Source organism: Passer domesticus, chromosome 6, assembly GCF_036417665.1.
Source record: "Passer domesticus isolate bPasDom1 chromosome 6, bPasDom1.hap1, whole genome shotgun sequence".
Lineage (NCBI taxonomy): Eukaryota > Metazoa > Chordata > Aves > Passeriformes > Passeridae > Passer > Passer domesticus.
In genome coordinates this window covers 1,992,473-2,010,757 of record NC_087479.1, presented here as the reverse complement: position 1 = coordinate 2,010,757, position 18,285 = coordinate 1,992,473, and the positions used below count along the sequence as shown (strand labels likewise).

Genomic DNA, 18,285 nt, shown 5'->3' with positions numbered 1-18,285 from the left:
AACTTGCACAACCACCTAAGACAAGGCAGGAGAGACTCAAAAGCTGGAAAAAGAGGAAAATGAGCTGGCAGCAGCAGAGACACACACACCTTGGTGCCATCGGGCTTGTCCACCAGGAACACCTCGCTCCATATCTGAATGCCGGTGGTCTCCCGCTCGGAGCCGCCCCTCCAGGAGAAACCCGTCAGGGGCTCGTTGTAATCCCCAACCCAGTCCACTGCCTCCTGCAGGAGGAACAGAAGGAGTTGCTGGAGGTGTCAAAAGGGGCTAAGAGCCCCATAAGGGAGGTTTTTCCTTCCTTTTACTGTCAAGGTACCTCAAATCCCGGGGTCAGCTTTGGGCTCCTCACAACAAAGACTGGAGGGGCTGGAGAGTGTCCAGGGAAGGGAACAGAGCTGGGAAGGGTCTGGAGGGAGCTGGGAAGGGGCTCAGGCTGGAGAAAAGGAGGCTCAGGGGGGACCTTTACAACTTCCTGACAGGAGGAGATGGCAGCCAGGTGGGAACTGGGCTCTGCTGTCAGGAAAAAAGCAGCAGGAAAAGAGGAAACAATCTGAAATTACACCAGGATTGGATATTAGGAAAATATTTTTCATTGGAGGGGTGGTCATGCATTGGAACAAGCTGCCCTGGGGTAGTGGTGGAGTGCCCATCCATGGAAGTGTTCAAAAGACACAGATAAGACAGCTGAGGATATGGTTCTGTGGTGAGTAAGGTGATGCTGGGTTAGCAGCTGGATCCAACGACCTTACAGGGATTTTCCAGCCTAAATGATTCTGTGATTCAGGGCAGAAGATATGAACATTCCTGCTCCAAAGTCTACAAGAAACTTCTTCCTGGAGAAGGATGTGCTCTGCTTTATTTTGTGAAGCCCACACTCATGAGAGCCTTGATTATTCCTAAAGCACCAAATCCTGCCCAGCTCATCCCTGAGCAGTGTGGCATTCACATTCTGTGAACATGACTCCTTCACCCAGGATTTCTCTCCTGGGAAGCTGAAAGGCAGTGAGAGGCCTCAGAGAAAAGAAAAACGATTCTTATCTCATTTGCTTCTCCTGTGTTGTGCTCATGTGGAATGTGTTTGGAGATTGTTTACCCAAGGTGATTGCTTGACTGGACTCTGGTGTGAGTTGTTTTCACTCATTGACCAATTAGGGCCAAACTGTGTCGGGACTCTGGAAGGAGTAATGAGTTTTTATTATTATCTTTTTAGCATTCAGTAAGTATCTCTTCTGTATTCTTTAGTATAGTATAGTATTCTTTAATATAATATAATATAGTATAATAAAGTAATAAATTAGCTTTATGATAAGATGGAGTTCTCCTTCCTTTGTTGGTGGCCCTGCATTTACAGCAGAGCAGCAACGAGGAACAGCAGCCCTGGGAAGGGCCCCTGAGCTGCAGCCTTACCTTGTTGTACATGTAGCGCAGCATGAAGTCCATCAGGAATGATTTTCCTTTCCTAAAAGCTCCAGCCACGGACACAGCCACCACCTCCTTATCTCTGACAGCCTCGGAGAGGAGGATGCGGTTCAGGGCGGCCTCGTCCAGCTCAAAGGAGTGGTCATCTTTGACAATGAGGACCTGCACTGGCCCTGCCTTCCTCACTGACTCCTCCTCCTCAGAGCTCCACTCGTAAGTCTTGTCTGCAAAACTACCTGTGAGAACAGGGAAAACGAGAGGGGTTTGGTGCCTTCCCATGCACTGGGAGGGGTCAGCAACAGCAGGGCTGGGCAGGACGCTAAGAGATCCAAAAAGTCAAATATCCATCCCAAAATGGCATCATCCAGAGCAGATCTGCTGCACCTGGCCTCCGACATCCCCGTGGAGACTCCATGCTTCTCTGGGGACATCTGACCCCGTGCTCCACACAGGCAGAGCATTCCCTGCTGGAATCTCCCTTGGCAAAACACATCCACTAGATTTTATCCTGCATGGAAAACAGATCCCTGCAACTCCCTAATAAACAGTGCCTGCCATAACACCTCCCTTGGCCCTTTCTCAGCTGGAAAAGGGAAGTCCAAGCCTTCTCATCTTCCCTTTTACCACATTATCCAGGGATCTGCTCTCCTCTGGACACTCCCCACCAGGTCCTTCCTGAAGCCTGACTCAAAAATAGAAGCAGCTCTCCAGCTGAGGTGCCCAAGGCTCTCAGAGCTCTACCAAAGGATGCTGCCTTTGTGTATCCTGTGCCACTGCTGTTCCTGTAACAACACATTCCTGCTCCATCTGCAGCCTGAGCTGATGCTCCAAGAGCAATCTGCTGTTCCTGCCGTCAGCATCCCCCAGGACACTGCCAGCAGGAATCAGGCCATGCAGACACAAGCCCATCCTGATAAAAGCCACTTTGCTGCTCCCAAGAGGGAAGCACACACAGAGCACAAGCACTGCCCACTTTCCCACTTGGAAATGGCCAAGCTCCCTGTGGAGCTGCTGCCTGGGCTGTGGAGGGCTCGCACAGGAGGGTCTCACAGGAGCCAGATGCATTTTAAGACCTGCAGCCCTGGGATTTGCAAAGAGCAGACTGGCTCCAGTAATTTTCCTCTCCTGGTCTTTCCAAACTTTCCAGCACAGGGAAGAGATGCTGAAGGTGATTAATGTGCCAGTCAGCTCACCTACAGCCACGTGAAACCTCCCTGCCAGCAGGAAAAGGAGAGTGAGATGGAAAGTTCCCCTACATTCCAAGAAAAACTTCCCAGTTTACTCTCAGGCTGTAACTTTCCCAAGTTCTGCCTCAAGTTAAACCTCCCCAGTCTCTGTTTCAGCCCCTGACCTTGGGGACCCGGCTTTGAGCTGTTTCAAAGCACAAGGACTGTGTGTGCACACACTAAAAGAGAAGTTATAAATATCAGGAGGAATAGGATTTGCCCGTTCTGGGCCTCTCTATAAAGAAGCCTCCAGCAGTAACTCCATATTTTAAATAACAGCAGCACTTTTGTGATTTCCTAAGATCCTGCAAGGAAGTACCAGGATCATTAGGCCTGGTTGCCAGGGGATTTCTGGTGGCTCTTGGACATATACTATGAGCTTTCTTTGCTCACAGCTGAAAGACAAAGATCTTTTCTTTCCATTGCTTGGAGGTTTTTTAACTAAACAAAAGTCCCAAATGGTGTGAAAAGCAGATTCTCCACCAGACTGCAGCACTAAAATCCCTTCGAGCACCGTGTCACTGCACAGGGGCCTCCAGGAAAAAAAAAAAATCCTTCTAATTTCCAATCCATGGAGTCAGGATCCAGGCACACACTGCCAAAGAAGGTGTCTGAGAGCAGGCACACACCAAACCCTTTTTCCAGCAGTGAGGCATTCCCACCAGGTAAGGACAGCCAGGTGCCACAGGCTCCTGTGCTCTTTTTAAGCACTGCCAAGCTGCAAGGGCCATGTGAAGGATAGGAAATCCTCCTCTCTTGTGGTGTTTCCCAAAGCTCTGCTCAGCTAAGCCAAGTCCTATTTTTATTTTCTTCTTCCAGCTGCACAGAAAGGACAGTAGAGAGATCCTTGGATGGGATGTGACTCTTGGTGGGGGCAGGAAAACATTGGTAAATCAAATTAAATATTTCTGACTCTAACTCAGCCACCAGGGTGCAACAGCTGTGCCACCTTCCCAGACCAGACAAATCCCACCTGAGGCACAGAGACAGAGGGAAGTGGGACCAGAACTTTGGCTGGAGCCCCTCTGCTCTGGAGCCAGGCTGGGAGAGCTGGGGGTGCTCACCTGGAAAAGAAAAGCATCCAGGGAGAGCTCAGAGCCCCTGGCAGGGCCTGAAGGGGCTCCAGGAGAGCTGCAGAGGGACTGGGGACAAGGCATGGAGGGACAGGACCCAGGGAATGGCTTCCAAGTAAAAGAGGAGAGATTTGATTAGATTTTAGGAAGGAATTCTTCCCTGTGAGGGTGGGCAGGCCCTGGCACAGGGTGCCCAGAGCAGCTGGGGCTGCCCCTGGATCCCTGGAAGTGCCCAAGGCCAGGCTGGACAGGGCTTGGAGCAGCCTGGGATGGTGGGGGGAGTCCCTGTCATGGCAGGGGTGGCACTGGATGAACTCTGAGGTCCCTTCCAACCCAAACTATTCTGGGATTCCATGATTTATGTGTTTATTCATCCTGCACTAGCAGTGGGTACCAAGATGAGCACAAATCCTTGGATGCCCCTGGCTCAGGGAGCTGAATGGACCTCCCAGTCCTGGGCAGGGATCCAAGCACCAGGACAGGGGCTGAGGAGAGTCCCCTGCCACAGGGACACTGGTGCCAGATCCCCTCTCCTGGATGGGATCTTCCACACCTTCTTCCCTCTGCTCTTTCCAGCAGCCGAACCAACCAGTGCAGAGGAGAAGGGATTGTTTTGTCCCTTCAAATCATCATAATCTGAAGGAGAGTAAATTTTTTAAGCAGACATGAAGAGATTTTGGGAGAATGTCTCCAGACACAGAAGTGGCCATGGTCTCCTGGGGGACATCCTTGTTTCCATCCCCTGAACACCAGGAAAGCCAGGCTGTTTGCACAACACAAAGCATTATGAGTAGGATATGTAGATCCCCGAGTTCCTTGGAGACAACAGGAAAGAGAGATTATATTAAGCAGGTTTCTGAACTAATTTCATCCCTATCTCTGCTCCTTTCACCTAAGCCATCTGCAGACACAACTTTTTCATATTTATATTCATATTTCCATGTGATGAAACTTCCAGGTTCTGTTTATTAGATTATCTGCCCCACTGCAGAGCCAGGGATTATTTTATAAAATGGCTGTACACTACCGTAAGTCAATAATTTTAACTGGTCTTTCTGGCCGTAAATGAATTTTTTGCCTTGAAAAAAGCTGTACCTGGCAGTGGCAAAAACTCACCCAGCCAAAAAGGAAAGGAAGGAGAGCTCAGCCTTCCTAAACACACTCTTGTTTTCACTCCTTTTCTGAGCTGACTCCTCCTTTCTCTGGGCTCTGCAGTTACGTCAATTCTCCAGCTGCTCATTCAGAAATTCACAGGATCCGGCTCCTTCTCCCCATTTCATAACAGCTCATTCCATCACTCTGGAGCGGGGTGGAAGCCACGGCTCTTTTCCATATGGCCATTGCAAGTGGGAAGGGGAAGGAGAGCAGGATTTGCTGTCAGACAGCATAAAAAAAAGCAAAGAATTCTTTAACTGGTCTAAGACTTGCTTTGGACTAAATTAATTAAATTGAAACGGCATATTTCACATTGTGTCTGTGTGCAGACCCACAGACATGTCTAATGTAATTTACTTAAGTTATTCTTCTCTAGGAGTTAATTACATGCCACTAACTATGCAATGTTTGGTGAGTGCTTGCTGAAGCCTGTTCTCCCTGAGCCATGGCAGAACAGGTCACAGAAATGCTGACTGCTTCCCAGAGTGCCACACAGGAACCAGCCCTGTCCTCATGTGAGCCTGCACAATAAATACATTCTATTCCAGAGCATGAGACACAGCCATGTCCCATCACCTGTGCAAACACCAGAGCCTGAGGAAGCCAATTTGCCAGCCCTGCTCTCAGGCTCTCCTGGATCCCAGGATTCTCAGCTATCCTGTGGAAAGCAGGGGCTGCAGCCTGGGCTCCAATTCTCCCACTGAAATCACAACCCCAGAATAGTTTGGATTAGAAGGAACCTTAAAAATCATCTTGTTCTCATGAGCAGGGACACCTTCCACTATCCCAGGCTGCTCCCAGCCCTGTCCAGCCTGGCCTTGGGCACTTCCAGGGATCCAGGGGCAGCCACAGCTGCTCTGGGCACCCTGTGCCAGGGCCTGCCCACCCTCCCAGGGAAGTTTTTTCCTGTATCTAATCTAATCTCTCCTTTTTTAGTTTAAATAATTTCCCCTTCTCCTGTCATTGTGCCCATGTTCAAAGTCACTCTCCTTTTTTATAAGCCATTTACAAGTACTGGAAGGCCACAGTGAGGTGTCCCTGGAGCTTTCTCTTCTCCAGGAAAAACAACCCCAGCTCAGATGTCACATACACACAAAAACACCAATGTCAGGCAGTGCTGCCATTCTCAGGGCATTCAAACCAAGTTACTGCACGGAAAACAAACCAGCAAGGAGAGAAAATCGAGGTTTGATGGGAAGCTTGAACTTGCTTGTTCTTGGAACAGACTATCCTGTATCCACCGTGTCAGGCTGCTTATCAGCAGCTCTCAGGGGATCCCTTTGACCAGCAGTGATATCTGTGTGCCTCCATTCTGGAGTTTCCATCCCAAACATATCACCAACAGCACCCGAGCCAAGCCCTGAACAGAGCCTGCAGTCAGCTCCATCCCTCTGGATGAGAGCTGCAGTTTGCAGAAGCTTATCTGCCCTCCACAACAGCTCTGGGGAGCACAGGCACCCTCCCCGAGCATCTCCCCTGCACTGGGCACCTTCAGCCTGGCTGCTGCTGTGTGAAAAATGTGTATTGTATGATTGGCTTTTGGCAAATATTAAAATGAATATTATATGTGTTATGTTAGAAAGTGATGCTGTATTAAATTTCTTAAGTAGTGTGTTAAATATAGTTTTAGGTTACAACATAATGTTAAAATAGAAACTATGCTGTGTAGGATATTTTTTTTCAAAAGAAAGGACTCTCACTGGGATAGCAGCCACAGGACACCTAAATCTTTCAGACAAAAAGAATTTATTGCCCCATTATCAGAAGAAATTAACTTATTCCCACCTTGCTGAGCCCTGAAGACGCCGTTAGGATTAAGAGGAAGAAGGTGAGGATGACCAGACAGAATCCTTTGTTTGAATGGAAATTATACATCATGTATGAAGTGTATGAATATGCAACAGGTTATTGTTTTTAAGGGTTAATCCTCTGTAAATCGGTGTCCTTTTTTGGGCTTATTTTGCCCAGAAAAAGGTACACAGACATCTGTAACTCTTTTTTATTGTCTCATATTGTCCTAATCCAGATTGTCCAAATGTTTATTACTCTAATTATATTGCTATTTTTATAATCATTTTATTACTATTGAACTTTTTAAATTTAAGAAACAAGTGATGGGAGTTTTTCACAGGCTGGCACACGAGCTCTGCTCTCTGTGGCTGTGCTGAAGCACACGGCAGGCAGCGATGCTCGGAGGAGGGAGGCTGGCAGGGGCGGGGAGCTCCGAGCATGCAGCAGGAACCCTCTCCTCCCCTGCACGGCTGGCGCAGAGCTCGGCACCTGATCCAGCCAACCAGGGGAAAACGGGGAATAAGGCGTGGAAGCGATGCGTGTGCGCTGGAGAGTCAGAGCAGGGTGTGCCCAGCAGTAACCTGCCCTGCTTCTGCACAAAGGGTGCACCCCAAGAGCTCAGCCTGGCCAGCTGAGAGCTGGCAAATTCCCTGGGCATGGGCTGGCAGGAGGTGGGTGGACAGAGGCGCTCCTGGGAGACAGAGCCCTGCAGAGGGTGGAGCAGGGAACCTGGCTGGGCACAGCCCTGTGTGACAGCCACCCTGCACCACACCCCCGAAGGTTGCTGGCCAGCAGGTCAGCAATCCTCCCGAGCTGGGTTTAACCACACACACACACACATTCACCACGCCCTGCTGTGTCACAGAATCCCAGAATAGCTTGGGTTGGAAGGGATCTTAATGCCCAGCCAGTTTCAACCCTTACAGAAATGACACCTTCCACCATCCCAGGCTGTTCCAATCCCTGTCCAGCCTGGCTTTGGACATTTCCAGGGATCCAGGGGCAGCCACAGATTCTCTGGGCAACCTGTGCCAGGGCCTGCCCACCCTCACAGGGAAGAGCTTTTCTAAATATCCCACAACCCTGCCCTCTGGCAGTGAGAAGCCATTCCCCTTAGCCTGGCACTATGTGGTCTTGTAAATCAGTCTCTCTCCATGCTTCTCCTGCACCCAGGGCACAGCTGAAGGCACAGACACACAGCCTTCCCTTTACTCTGCTCACACCTCTGCTGGGATTTTTGACATGTCCACAGAACCAGAGGACCCCAGATCCAAGCAGGGGAAACACCAAATGCTGCTCATGCACTAAGCAGACCAATGGGACCTGGTAAGTGCCACATGTACCTGTCAGGCTCCCTTGCTACGCTGTCCCCTTCCACCTGGGCTGCTGAGCTGGGAAAGGCAGCAAGGAAGGGGAAGGCAGAGCCAGAACTTACAGTGCCCAACTAGGAAATCTCTGTACCTCCTCAGACTGGATGTAATCACAGCTGCCATGAATCTGTGGAAATGATGGATCAGTGACAGTGCCTGGAGCTGCAGGGCATCAGAAACAGGTGAAGAAAACTCTTGTGGAAAAAGAAGCCCTGTCATTCAGTAATCAAGAATGGCAGATAAACAGCAATGGGCTGTTCAGGGACATGGTGGAGTCACACCTCTGGAGGTGCCCAAGGAAAGGCTGGGTGTGGCACTCAGTGCCACTGGTCTGGTTAACGAGGCGGCGTTTGGGACTTGATGATCTCAAGAGGTCTTTTCCAACCGAAATGACTTGTAATGTGATCTGTAAAAGGCCACACTTGGTAGTCTCCCTTTGGCATCCCAAGCTGTCCTCTCCAGAGTCAGGGCAAACTCCTACAGCTGTGTGAACAGCTCTGCCAGTGCAATCTGCACTCCCACGTTCTCACCCCGCTCTGCAGCCCGGGATGGCTGCAGAGGGAGCTGAGCAGGGTGGCTGCTGCTGCCAGGCTTCATCCTCACCCTTTGCTTTTTTTGGAGCAGTGGAGATGTGGAGTGCACCTTCCTCCTGCCAGCCCTGAGTCACCCAGCTGGCAGCAGCACAGCGTCAGCTCCGCGTGGCCAGCTCAGCCCCTTCTCCCTCTGGCAGAGGGAACAAGGGGGTGAATGATTCTGCTGATAGCAGGAGTGGTTTGGGACCTTCCCACGTGAACCACTGCTGACAGGAGCAAGAGTCTGGATGATAACTGGCCCCCAAACCCGCCTGTTACAACATCTCAAATGCCAAAGTACAATGTGAAATTCTTAATTACAACACCTACTACATGAAGCTCCAGTGCTTAGCTGGCTCTGAAGCAAGAGCAGCTCCTACTGCTGTCAAATTCCCAGGCTGAGCTTTGGAGACACAGGCAGGCAACTACCTGGGGAACGAAGCAAATCCGAGGGTTTTTGTAGAAATTTTTCAGGAAGTTTAAGGTCAGGTTGGACAGTTATGTGGCTGTGCCCATGACAGCTCAGGTAGCAGGAATGGCTGAGTCAGAGGCAAGGTGGACACCTCCCATAGGCAAAACACTGTTGGAACAGCACCAGCAAAAAACCATGATCTGTTTGTCAGGTGCAAACCCTGGGCCTGCTCCCTTTCCCACATTTAAGCCTATTCCCATATTTCCCATAAATATTTCCCATATTTAAGCCCACATTCTCCAGGGTACCACAGAATCCCAGAATGGTTTGGTTGGAGGGGAACCTAAAGAACATCTCATTCCACTCCCTGTCAAGGGCAGGGACACTTTCCACTGTCCCAGGTTGCTCCAGGTCCCATCCAACCTGCCTTGGACACTTCCAGGGATACATCTCCAGAACTCCCTCTTCCCTCCCAGCACACATTTTCTGCATGGTCCTTCATCTGCTCTGTTTGTCAGCAACAGCCTCCCTTCCTCTCCACCACCAGTATTGGATTTAGTTTTCTCTGACATTAAGCTACTTTTACACTTTTGTTGCTAAAACTGCCTGAAAATAAAGTTTGGTAAACATGCCATGAAATTTTAGGATAGAACATGAAAGGTAATTACACTCTGCATAAAATACTTATGTATATAAAGTGCTTTAAATGTGCTTTATGGGCTTGGCAGAACTCAGCCCCTTCTCCAGAGCCTCCACCCCATTTGGGAGATCTGTGTTCAGTTATTTTCCTGCTGTAACACTTCACTTTTCCTGAACTGAGGCAAATGGGAGCATTTCTGGCAGGAGCAGAGGAGCTGGGGGCTCTCTAGAGTGAAGTGACACTCAGAAGTGATCCGTGGGACACCTTGTGCCTGCAGAGTGTGACAACACCTGCCCCAGGCTCCTTCCCCCGCTGGAGAAGGTTCCAGTCAGTGATCCAGGGGAGCTGATATAAAGCCTGCTGCCTCTGAACATCAGCCAGGCCCTAAACAACATTTTAGTGTGCTGTTTGTCACCCGTGGGCTAAGCAGGGCAAATGCAGCGAGACACAACCAAGGCCACACGCTGCTTCCCACTGCCATGGATCAGGGAGGCAGCCAAGGCCAGAGCCACTCATGGCACGGACATGGCACGAGGCAGGACAAGGGCACCATGTCACCACTCCCAGGCCATCCTGGCTTCTCCCAAAAAAGAGAAAGCCAGGCTGCTCTTGCTGCTGCTCATCTGGTGGGTCCCTGTTCCAATTCCCTGTAGAATGCTGCTGCCTGCACAACAACCATGGGAGAACGACTTTGGATGAGGACCTGGAGGGACAGGACACAGGGAATGGCTTCCCACTGCCAGAGGGCAGGGTTAGATGGGATATTAGGAAAAAAATTCTTTCCTGGGAGGGTGGATAGGCCTTGGCACAGGTTGCCCAGAGAAGCTGTGGCTGCCCCAGGACCTCTGGAAGTGTTCCAGGCCAGGTTGGATGGGACTTGGAGCAACCTGATCTATTGGAAAGTGTCCCTGCCCATTCCATGATTCTATAATCACATTCAGCTTGAAATGTTGACTTGTCTCTTCTTTCAAGTCCCAGCACTTCATTTTCTTTTCCCTTTCACAAGCAAGTAATTTGGTTGTGAATATTTCTGGCTTTTTGTGTGAAGGCCCCTCTGTCTGAAACATCTCAGCTTTCACTTGTCAGGTTCCCAGCATTCAGTCCCAAGAAATGCCAGGAAGTGGAAACTGAAAATCCACCATAAAAGAGCAGAAATCAAACAACAAACAGAAAGGATATTAATATGGATAAAATTAAAAACAACCTAGCAAAATCATAGTTTTCTTTTCAGTTAAACCCAGTTAAACTTCAGTTATTTTTCAGTTACTGTGCGCAGTGTTCAGTTTTTTCAGTTATTGTGTGCAGTGTAAGATGTGGCAGAGATGATCCCTGGCCTGTGCTGGAGAGGAGCCTCCTATCCTCAAAATAGTTCCTTGGCTTTTCCTGGCTGCCTTTAGGAGCTCTCCCAAATCCCCTATCCAGCTTGAAAACCCTCATCAAGAAGTATCTATAACCTCTGTAATGCCTTTTATGGTTTTAAAACTGAATTCTTGCTAGGTGGACCGTTCCAATTTCAACACTAAATTGGCCATGGTGGGAAAGATGAGATTTCACAGTTTGTTCCAGTCTGTGCTGTTCAAAGGAGTGACTGGGAGCAGGGATCTCAGAGAGACCAGGCTGCTGAACATCTGCAAGTGCCAAGCACAAAGAATTTCGGGCAAAAATCAGAGTAATCTACTACCAACATCCATGAGCTGGCTGGACTTCACCGTGCCAAGCACAACTTGGACTAACAATCCTTATTTTGGGCAAAGCAGGGTCCACTCCTCACAGCAAGGAATTATTTGTGATTTTTTTTCATCTGCAGCTGCCTCATCCATTCAACTGGCAGCAGTTGAGAGCTCTGTGGCACGTTCAGGAAGAGCCTTAAATGAGGCATAACCTGATGCTGACCTTTAGCCCAAGGCTAAATCCTACTTTGGATGCATCACACACCCCTACAGAGCTCCCGGGGATGTGACAGCGACCCAGCTATGACCAGGGGCAATCCCACACACTCATCCTAATTTGCTCTCTGAGCTTTAAAAAAAGCAAATTATTTTTATGAAACAAAGGAGGGTTACACTAAGCAGCTGCCTGTTTCCAGGCCTGAGTAACTAGGGCAAAGTTTGATCCGTTTCAAAATAGCGTTAATATTTTTAATGACCCATAAGCCCATTTTCAGAACAAAGCAAGGACTTTCTCCTTTCTGCCTTAGTTTCAGGAAAAGCCCAAGCCTCCTCCTTTGCCAGCTGAAAAATGTAGCAGTGGAAGAGTCACCCCATGGACTGATGTCACCACACAATGCTGCAGTCACTGGATGTAAACACAGCTTTCAAGGCAATGAGGTTTTGTTGCATAAATAGAATAAATACATTTATAAAGGCAGCTCTTTCTTTTTCTTTCCTAGTTAAAAAAAAAAAAAGAAGCATTTCACTCAATTTCTTACTCGCAATGTCAACCAGCCTGGCAAAAAGCCAGGAAATCCTCTAGGAATAGGTGAATGTCTAAGGGATACAGGGAATTATTTTGAGCTGTGGATGGGTGGCAGCAGAAGGCAGCTGATCCCACAGAGATCCACTTGGATCCATGGACGCTTCCAGATTCTTGCAGAGAAGCTCAGGAAGACTTCACCCCTCAGTGACACATCACATTTCCCGGGAGGAGCAGGGCTCAGCAGCCCAGGCTGAGGAATGTGCCTAAATCCCTTGCTGGATGCAGGCTGTACTTGCCAGGATGATGCTTCCTCCACTTCCACCCAGCATCATTTGCATTCCCTCCTCCTGCTCTCAGGATGTGCAGGGAAGGCACCAGCGTGTGGACGTGTGTGCAATTCCCAGCACGCACGGAGTCAGGGCTGCCACGTCTGTCACACGCTCCGCGAGACAAAGCTGAGAATGGCACCACATTCCCTGGCAAGTGTTCCCTCCGGTTTACCCAAGGATCTGAGGACCTTCATTAAGTCGCAGCTAAACCCGGCACCGATCAAATGAGCTTCGCCCATTTTGTTCCCCCCCTCTATCCCAAAAAGCCCATCACCGGATCAGGCGCTCCGTTATCCCAACGCTTCCTCCAGCATGCCTCCGAACTGTTAATCATTGCCATGGGAAATCCCCCGCTCATCTACACAAATTAGAATGTAATTTGTGTATCTAAACATCACAGCTCAGCTCACCCGCTCTGCCTGAGGAGCCGGGATACCGCCGGCACCCGTGAGCGAGCTCCCATGGAATTACGACTCCGGAGGAAACGGCAAATGACTCTCCTCAAATAACGGGAACGGGCTGGATAAAATCGGATTTCCTATGGACAGCGTGTCAGCGGGAGTGGGTGAAGCCTCACACCAGGGGCAGGCTGAAGGTGGAGGGGCCCCTTGCTGGGTGCAGCCCACCTGTGGGACCAGCCTGGGCTCCAGGGGAAGCAGCAGCTGCCCGAGGATCCAGGCGCCTCTGGAGGGAACCGAAGCCTTGCAGGAAGACACCGCAGAACTTCCTCCTGCCGTGCCCCCACTCCGCTCCCCGGCACTGCTGCCCCGGCTCCCCCGGCAGCGGGGGGCTCTGAGGGGATGGGTTTAAATGGGCCCTGTCTGGAGGGTGACTCGACAACTAAATCCTACAGCTTCCAGAAACGGGGGAAACCCTCTGGAGGGGTGACAAGCCAGGGCGGCCTTGTGGCTCTGCCTGTGGAAGGCGGGGTGAGCGGGATCCCTGCTCCCGGATGAGGGGGGGTGGTGGCTGAGGTGGCATCCCCCGTCAGGGGCTGAGGGGACGGCAGGGCCGGGGTAACGGTGTCAGGGCAAGCCGGAGGAGCAGCCCAAAGGCTCCCCAGGGAGCTGCCGGGGCTGTGCGGCCCCAGGTGTGTCAGGGGGTCCCGCCGCAGCCAAGCCCAGGGCGGTGACCAGGGGACACCTCGCCTCAGGAGGCCCCGCAACGAGGGGCGCCCCATCCCGCACCGCCGCTCCCCGTCAGGCTGGCGGGGCGGGACGGGCGGACCCCCGGCCCCTCAGGGATGTCCCGGGCACCCGTGTGTCCCCTCGGCAGCGGGCAGCCCCCCGCCCCGCCCGGGCTAGCCGAGCCCCCCGCCCGCGCCCTCCCGCCGCAGCCCCGCCCCGGTGCGGCCCGCGGCCGCCTCAGGCCCGGCATTGTCCGCGCTGCCCCCGCTCCCCCCCGGTTCTGCCGCCGCCGCCCTACCCCAGCTGCTCCTGTCCCGGCGGTTCCGGGCCATGGCGGCGGCTGCGGGAGGCTCCGTGCGCGCTCCGAGCCGCGCTGCGTCTGGCGGGGCTGCGGCGGCGGCGCGGGGCGGGCTGGGGAGCCGGCGGCGGCGGCAGCTGCAGTAGCAGCATCCCCGCCCGCCGCTCGGCGCGGCACCGCGGCACGGCCCGGCACGGCCCGGCCCGCCGCGCACCCGCCCACGGCACCCGCGGGGCCGGCCCCGGCACCGCTGCCCGGGGTGCGCGCGGCCGGGGGCCCGCGGGCGGGGCGAGCGGCACCCCCTGGGTGCTGAGCTCCCTCCCGAGGGGGTGTTGGGGGGGGTTCAGCGCGGATGGGGGGATCCGGCATCCAGGTTAGCCCAGCCGGGGCACTGGGATGTGCGGGCACCCAAAGTGGGGCACCACCAGCCGCGGCCGTGCAGGGGGTATGGATGGGGGGCTCAGCAGACAGGCTGCTCTGACATCCAGGCTATTCCTGCCTGAGCAGTGGGGTCGTTGGGGCACCCACGCTGGAGACATCCACCCCAGGGCAGGGCACCTGGCTCATCTGGGGCTCTGAGCACCCCTGTGGGCACCCACCCACCCACGAGGGGCCATGGCTGGGGCACCTGGCACAAGCAGGATGCATGGTGCGTGGATGGGGACACCCAGGCTGAGAAATCACCACACGGTCAGCCAGGACCTGCTCCCCCAGTTCTGCCTGTGCAGGCAGCAGGAGACACTCGCTGTGTTCATGCAGATGTGGCACAAAGGACGCAGTGTAAGGGCTGGATTTGGACACCTCTGGGGAGGATTAAAATGCAGCACAGTTGATAACACAGAATCCCAGAATGGTCTGGGTTGGAAGGGATCCTAAAGCTCATTTCATTTCACCCTCTGTCATGGGTGGGGGTCCTTTCCTTTTCTTTTTTCTATCCCTAATGTCCAACTTGGCCTTGGACACTTCCAGGGATGCAGGGGTAGCCACAGCTGCTCTGGGCACCCTGTGCCAGGACCTCCCCACCCTCACAGTCAGGATTCCTTCCCAATATCCCATCTAACCCAGATGACGCCATTCCCTGTGTCCTGTCCCTCCATGCCTTGTCCCCAGTCCCTCTGCAGCTCTCCTGGAGCCCCTTCAGGCCCTGCCAGGGGCTCTGAGCTCTCCCTGGAGCCTTCTCCTCTCCAGGGGAACATTCCCAGCTCTCCCAGCCTGGCTCCAGCCCTCAGAGCATTCCATGGCCTCCTCTGGACTTGCTCCAGCAGCTCCACACCCTTCTCATGTTGGAGGCCCCAGAGCTGGAGGCAGCACTGCAGGTGGGGTCTGTCACAAAAGCAGAGCAGAGGAGAGCAATCCCCTCCCTGAACCTCCTGCCCACCCTGCTGGGCATGCAGCCCATGCTGTGTTTGGCTTTCTGGGCCCCACGGGGAGCCTGCCCACTGCCCACTCCCACCCACCCCATGTGGACCAGCATGGGAGTGCACACACTTGTCCTCAGCCAGTGTCTGCCCACACTCGTGATGCCAACAAGCTGCTGGAATCAACCTGCCTCTGAAGCCACAGCCCCATGCTCTTTGGAAGACACGTGGCACAGCTCTCAAAGATCAGCTGATTAAACTGTGGAAATGTGGTGGTCACCAGAGGGACAAAATCTGGGAACTGAGCCCCAGATTGTACCTGCAAGAGGAGATTTTGGGAGAATGCCGATCATTTCTGCACTCTGGCCCACAGCACTCCGGGAAAGCCATCCAGCTTTGTTGGATTCACAGGAGCCAGCAGGATCTCTTCACTCCTGACAGCGGGAAGAACACTCACAAATGAACCAGGCTTCAGTTCCAGGCGTCTGATGTGTACCAAAGCCATGTGTTGTCGTGCTGCCATTGATATGCTGATAGTTAATTCCTGAGTGCCTCCTCCAACATTGCGAGTGCCTCCCGTTGGCCTCTTCCCCGTGTTTACAGCATCAGAAGGAAACATGTAATTTTGGCTCTCTCACGTGGCACACAGCTGAATCCTGCCCACCCCTGCTGGGCACTGCGACCACGAGGAGCTCTCTGGGCTTTGCAGAAGCTGCATGAGGGTTTTTGTAAATAATCCCTGAGATTGCACGTGCCTGTTGCTGCTTCAGTGCAGCAGAGAGGAGACAGGTGTTGTGAGGAGGGATTTCTTACGCTGGACACTGTCAGAGGGGTTCAGATAGGTTGAAAGAGGAGATTAAAAGAAAAGCAGCTGGGAAATGGACAGGGGAGGGGAAAAAATAGAGGATGGAAAAGGAAATGTGTTAATTTGAAAGTCTGATTAAACTGATATGGGCTCAGGTCCTGTTTTCCTCATTCCCTTTGAGAATTGCTGCTAAGGTCAAGCTTGTACTGCCCCATTTATTGGCATTTCTCCTTTTCTCTTGCCATTATGGCATGTGGTATCCCAGTCAAAGAGAAGCAGAGAGGTTTGATACTGTCCTGTGCTGTGGGGATTGTCTGCATGAACTCCCAAGGCCTTTTCCTGCATTATTTCCTATGATCCCAAGTCAGGGGGGTGGTCTTTTTTCCCAGAGAGTGACTCAGCATTTGTTCATTTTCATCCATCCCTTCTCTCCATCGATTCATCTTTCCTTTATTTTCCCAGTTGCAAACAGCCCTTCCTAGGAAGCATCTTTACATTCTTGCTGCCCAAGTTGCCAGATCACAAAAAGCTGATTTTACAGCAGATATGCTGAATGGTCATGGACTGGAAGAATTCTTGAGTAAAAATGATGCTAAATGGAAGAAAGACAAAAAGAGAAAATACCCCGCAGAGGGAGAGCACAGCTGGTGTTCAACACCGCGAGCTCCAGCGCAGAAAAGGCCCCAGAATCTGGAGAAAACCTGGATTTAAATCCATGCTGCATTCCATTGGCAGGAGCTGTTTCATAATTTACCTTGATTCGATGTCCCACTTACCCAGGCAGCATTTCCAGTTGCTTTTCATATCCCCAGCCCTCTGCAAACAGAACCCGGGCGCGTTGTGCAACGCTTATGTAAGAGGTGCCAAAGGGACGCTGCCAAGGCTCTGCTCTTGCTCAGGTGCCACCACAGCTCACTGGGACTTGCTGCTGAGGAAAACACTGCCTTCCACACCAGTTTTCCTTGGACAAAGCACTGCCTGAGCCCCTGGGTGACAGATCTGTTCTTGCAGTGGTTATCCGAGGGTCTGGGATGTGTTAGTTTAGTTTTTATTGTCACTTCTGCCTCCTCGGGCTCTGCTCTTTCACTGCTTCTGCTGAATTGCATGGGAAAGTCAAAGGGATCTAGATGTCAAACGTGTCTGAAGAGCATTGCAGGGGGATTCTCCCTGGTGGTTACACTGCCTGGCAGGGATTCCTCATCACTGGTTTCATTTCTGTGCCCTTATTCTAGGGTTAGGAGGCCTCAGTTCCTTGGAAATACCAAAAAGGGATAAAACTGAATCAGCTTTTTCCTCGGTCCTGAAGCTAAAACCTTCCTGACATCTTTCTGTTGTTTGATTTTTTTTTTCTTCCTGAAATATTTTAAGTGAAGCAGATCTTTGTTGCTTAGGAAATCCTGCTATTCCTGCAGCTCCCATTTCTCACCCCAAATTGTGCTGTGACCGCCTACATTTACATGGGCTTTGCAGCCAAAGGAATTATCTTTGCTGCTTCTGTAAACACGATTGCACACTAGGGCTGCACGGAGGTATTTCACTGTGGAGGAGACAGAATTCCAGCAGTTAATTAAATGACTTGTTTAATCAATCAGTCTGGAGGTTCTTCTTTCTGGAAGATGCTTCATAAACTAAAGGAGCTACTTAAGAATAAAATAAACATGGAGATAAAGAATCATCAGCCCAGGCCTGGTTTTATCTCAGTGGCTGCCTTTGCACCATCTGAGTGTGATCCTCTTATTTCTCTTTATTAGGAAAAGGTTCTTTCCCCAGAGAATGGTGGGGCTTCCCAGGGAATGGTCACTTTGCCAAGGCTGCCAGAGCTCCAGGAGAGCTCCCAGGCACAGGGGGGGAATTTTGGGGTGTCTGTGCAGGGCCAGGAGTTGAACTGGATGATCCTCAGGGTAATTCCATGATTCTACAATTTAGAGGTCAGCAAGGCAGAGGATCTCTCCTAAGCCAAACTTCCCATCTATTTCCACTCCTGTTTTTAATTTGTCCCCTCTCTCCTGCCCTGACAGGCAGATGGACACTACAGAAAACATCCTTCCTCACCAGTCTCCTTTTTATTTGCAACGTGGCTTTAGTGAGCCCAAGCCAAAATCTGTCTTGTGCCAAGTTTGTTTCTAGGATTTCCCCCTGAAGATACACCTCAGCCAGAAAAAGGCTTCCAGCTCCTCCTGGCAGAACCAACCAAATCCACCTGCCTGGATGATTCAGCAGGATACTTGCAAAATGTTCCAGCCAGGTTGGTGCACCTGGAAACAGGGGAAGCAGCCGGCTTTCCAGGCAGTGCTC

At 51.8% G+C, this 18,285-nt stretch overlaps 1 protein-coding gene across 6 annotated transcripts in view; it reads right to left on the bottom strand.

Moving 5' to 3' along the window:
- Positions 1–13,996, bottom strand: part of ATL1 (atlastin GTPase 1) — a 30,864-nt gene extending 16,868 nt beyond the window's left edge. For 4 of the 6 annotated variants that reach the window (XM_064422810.1, XM_064422813.1, XM_064422811.1 and 1 more), the window contains exons 1-3: positions 4,835–5,070; positions 1,408–1,655; positions 90–224 (exon numbers count right to left, since the gene is read on the bottom strand). In XM_064422810.1, coding sequence (XP_064278880.1) covers positions 90–224; positions 1,408–1,655; positions 4,835–4,958 — 507 coding nt within the window. In that variant the 5' untranslated portion in view covers positions 4,959–5,070. Of the gene's footprint in view, positions 1–89; positions 225–1,407; positions 1,656–4,834; positions 5,073–13,827 lie in introns of those variants that run through there. The other 2 variants (XM_064422816.1, XM_064422815.1) reach the window with 2 other exon arrangements.
- Positions 13,997–18,285: the final 4,289 nt, after the last annotated feature.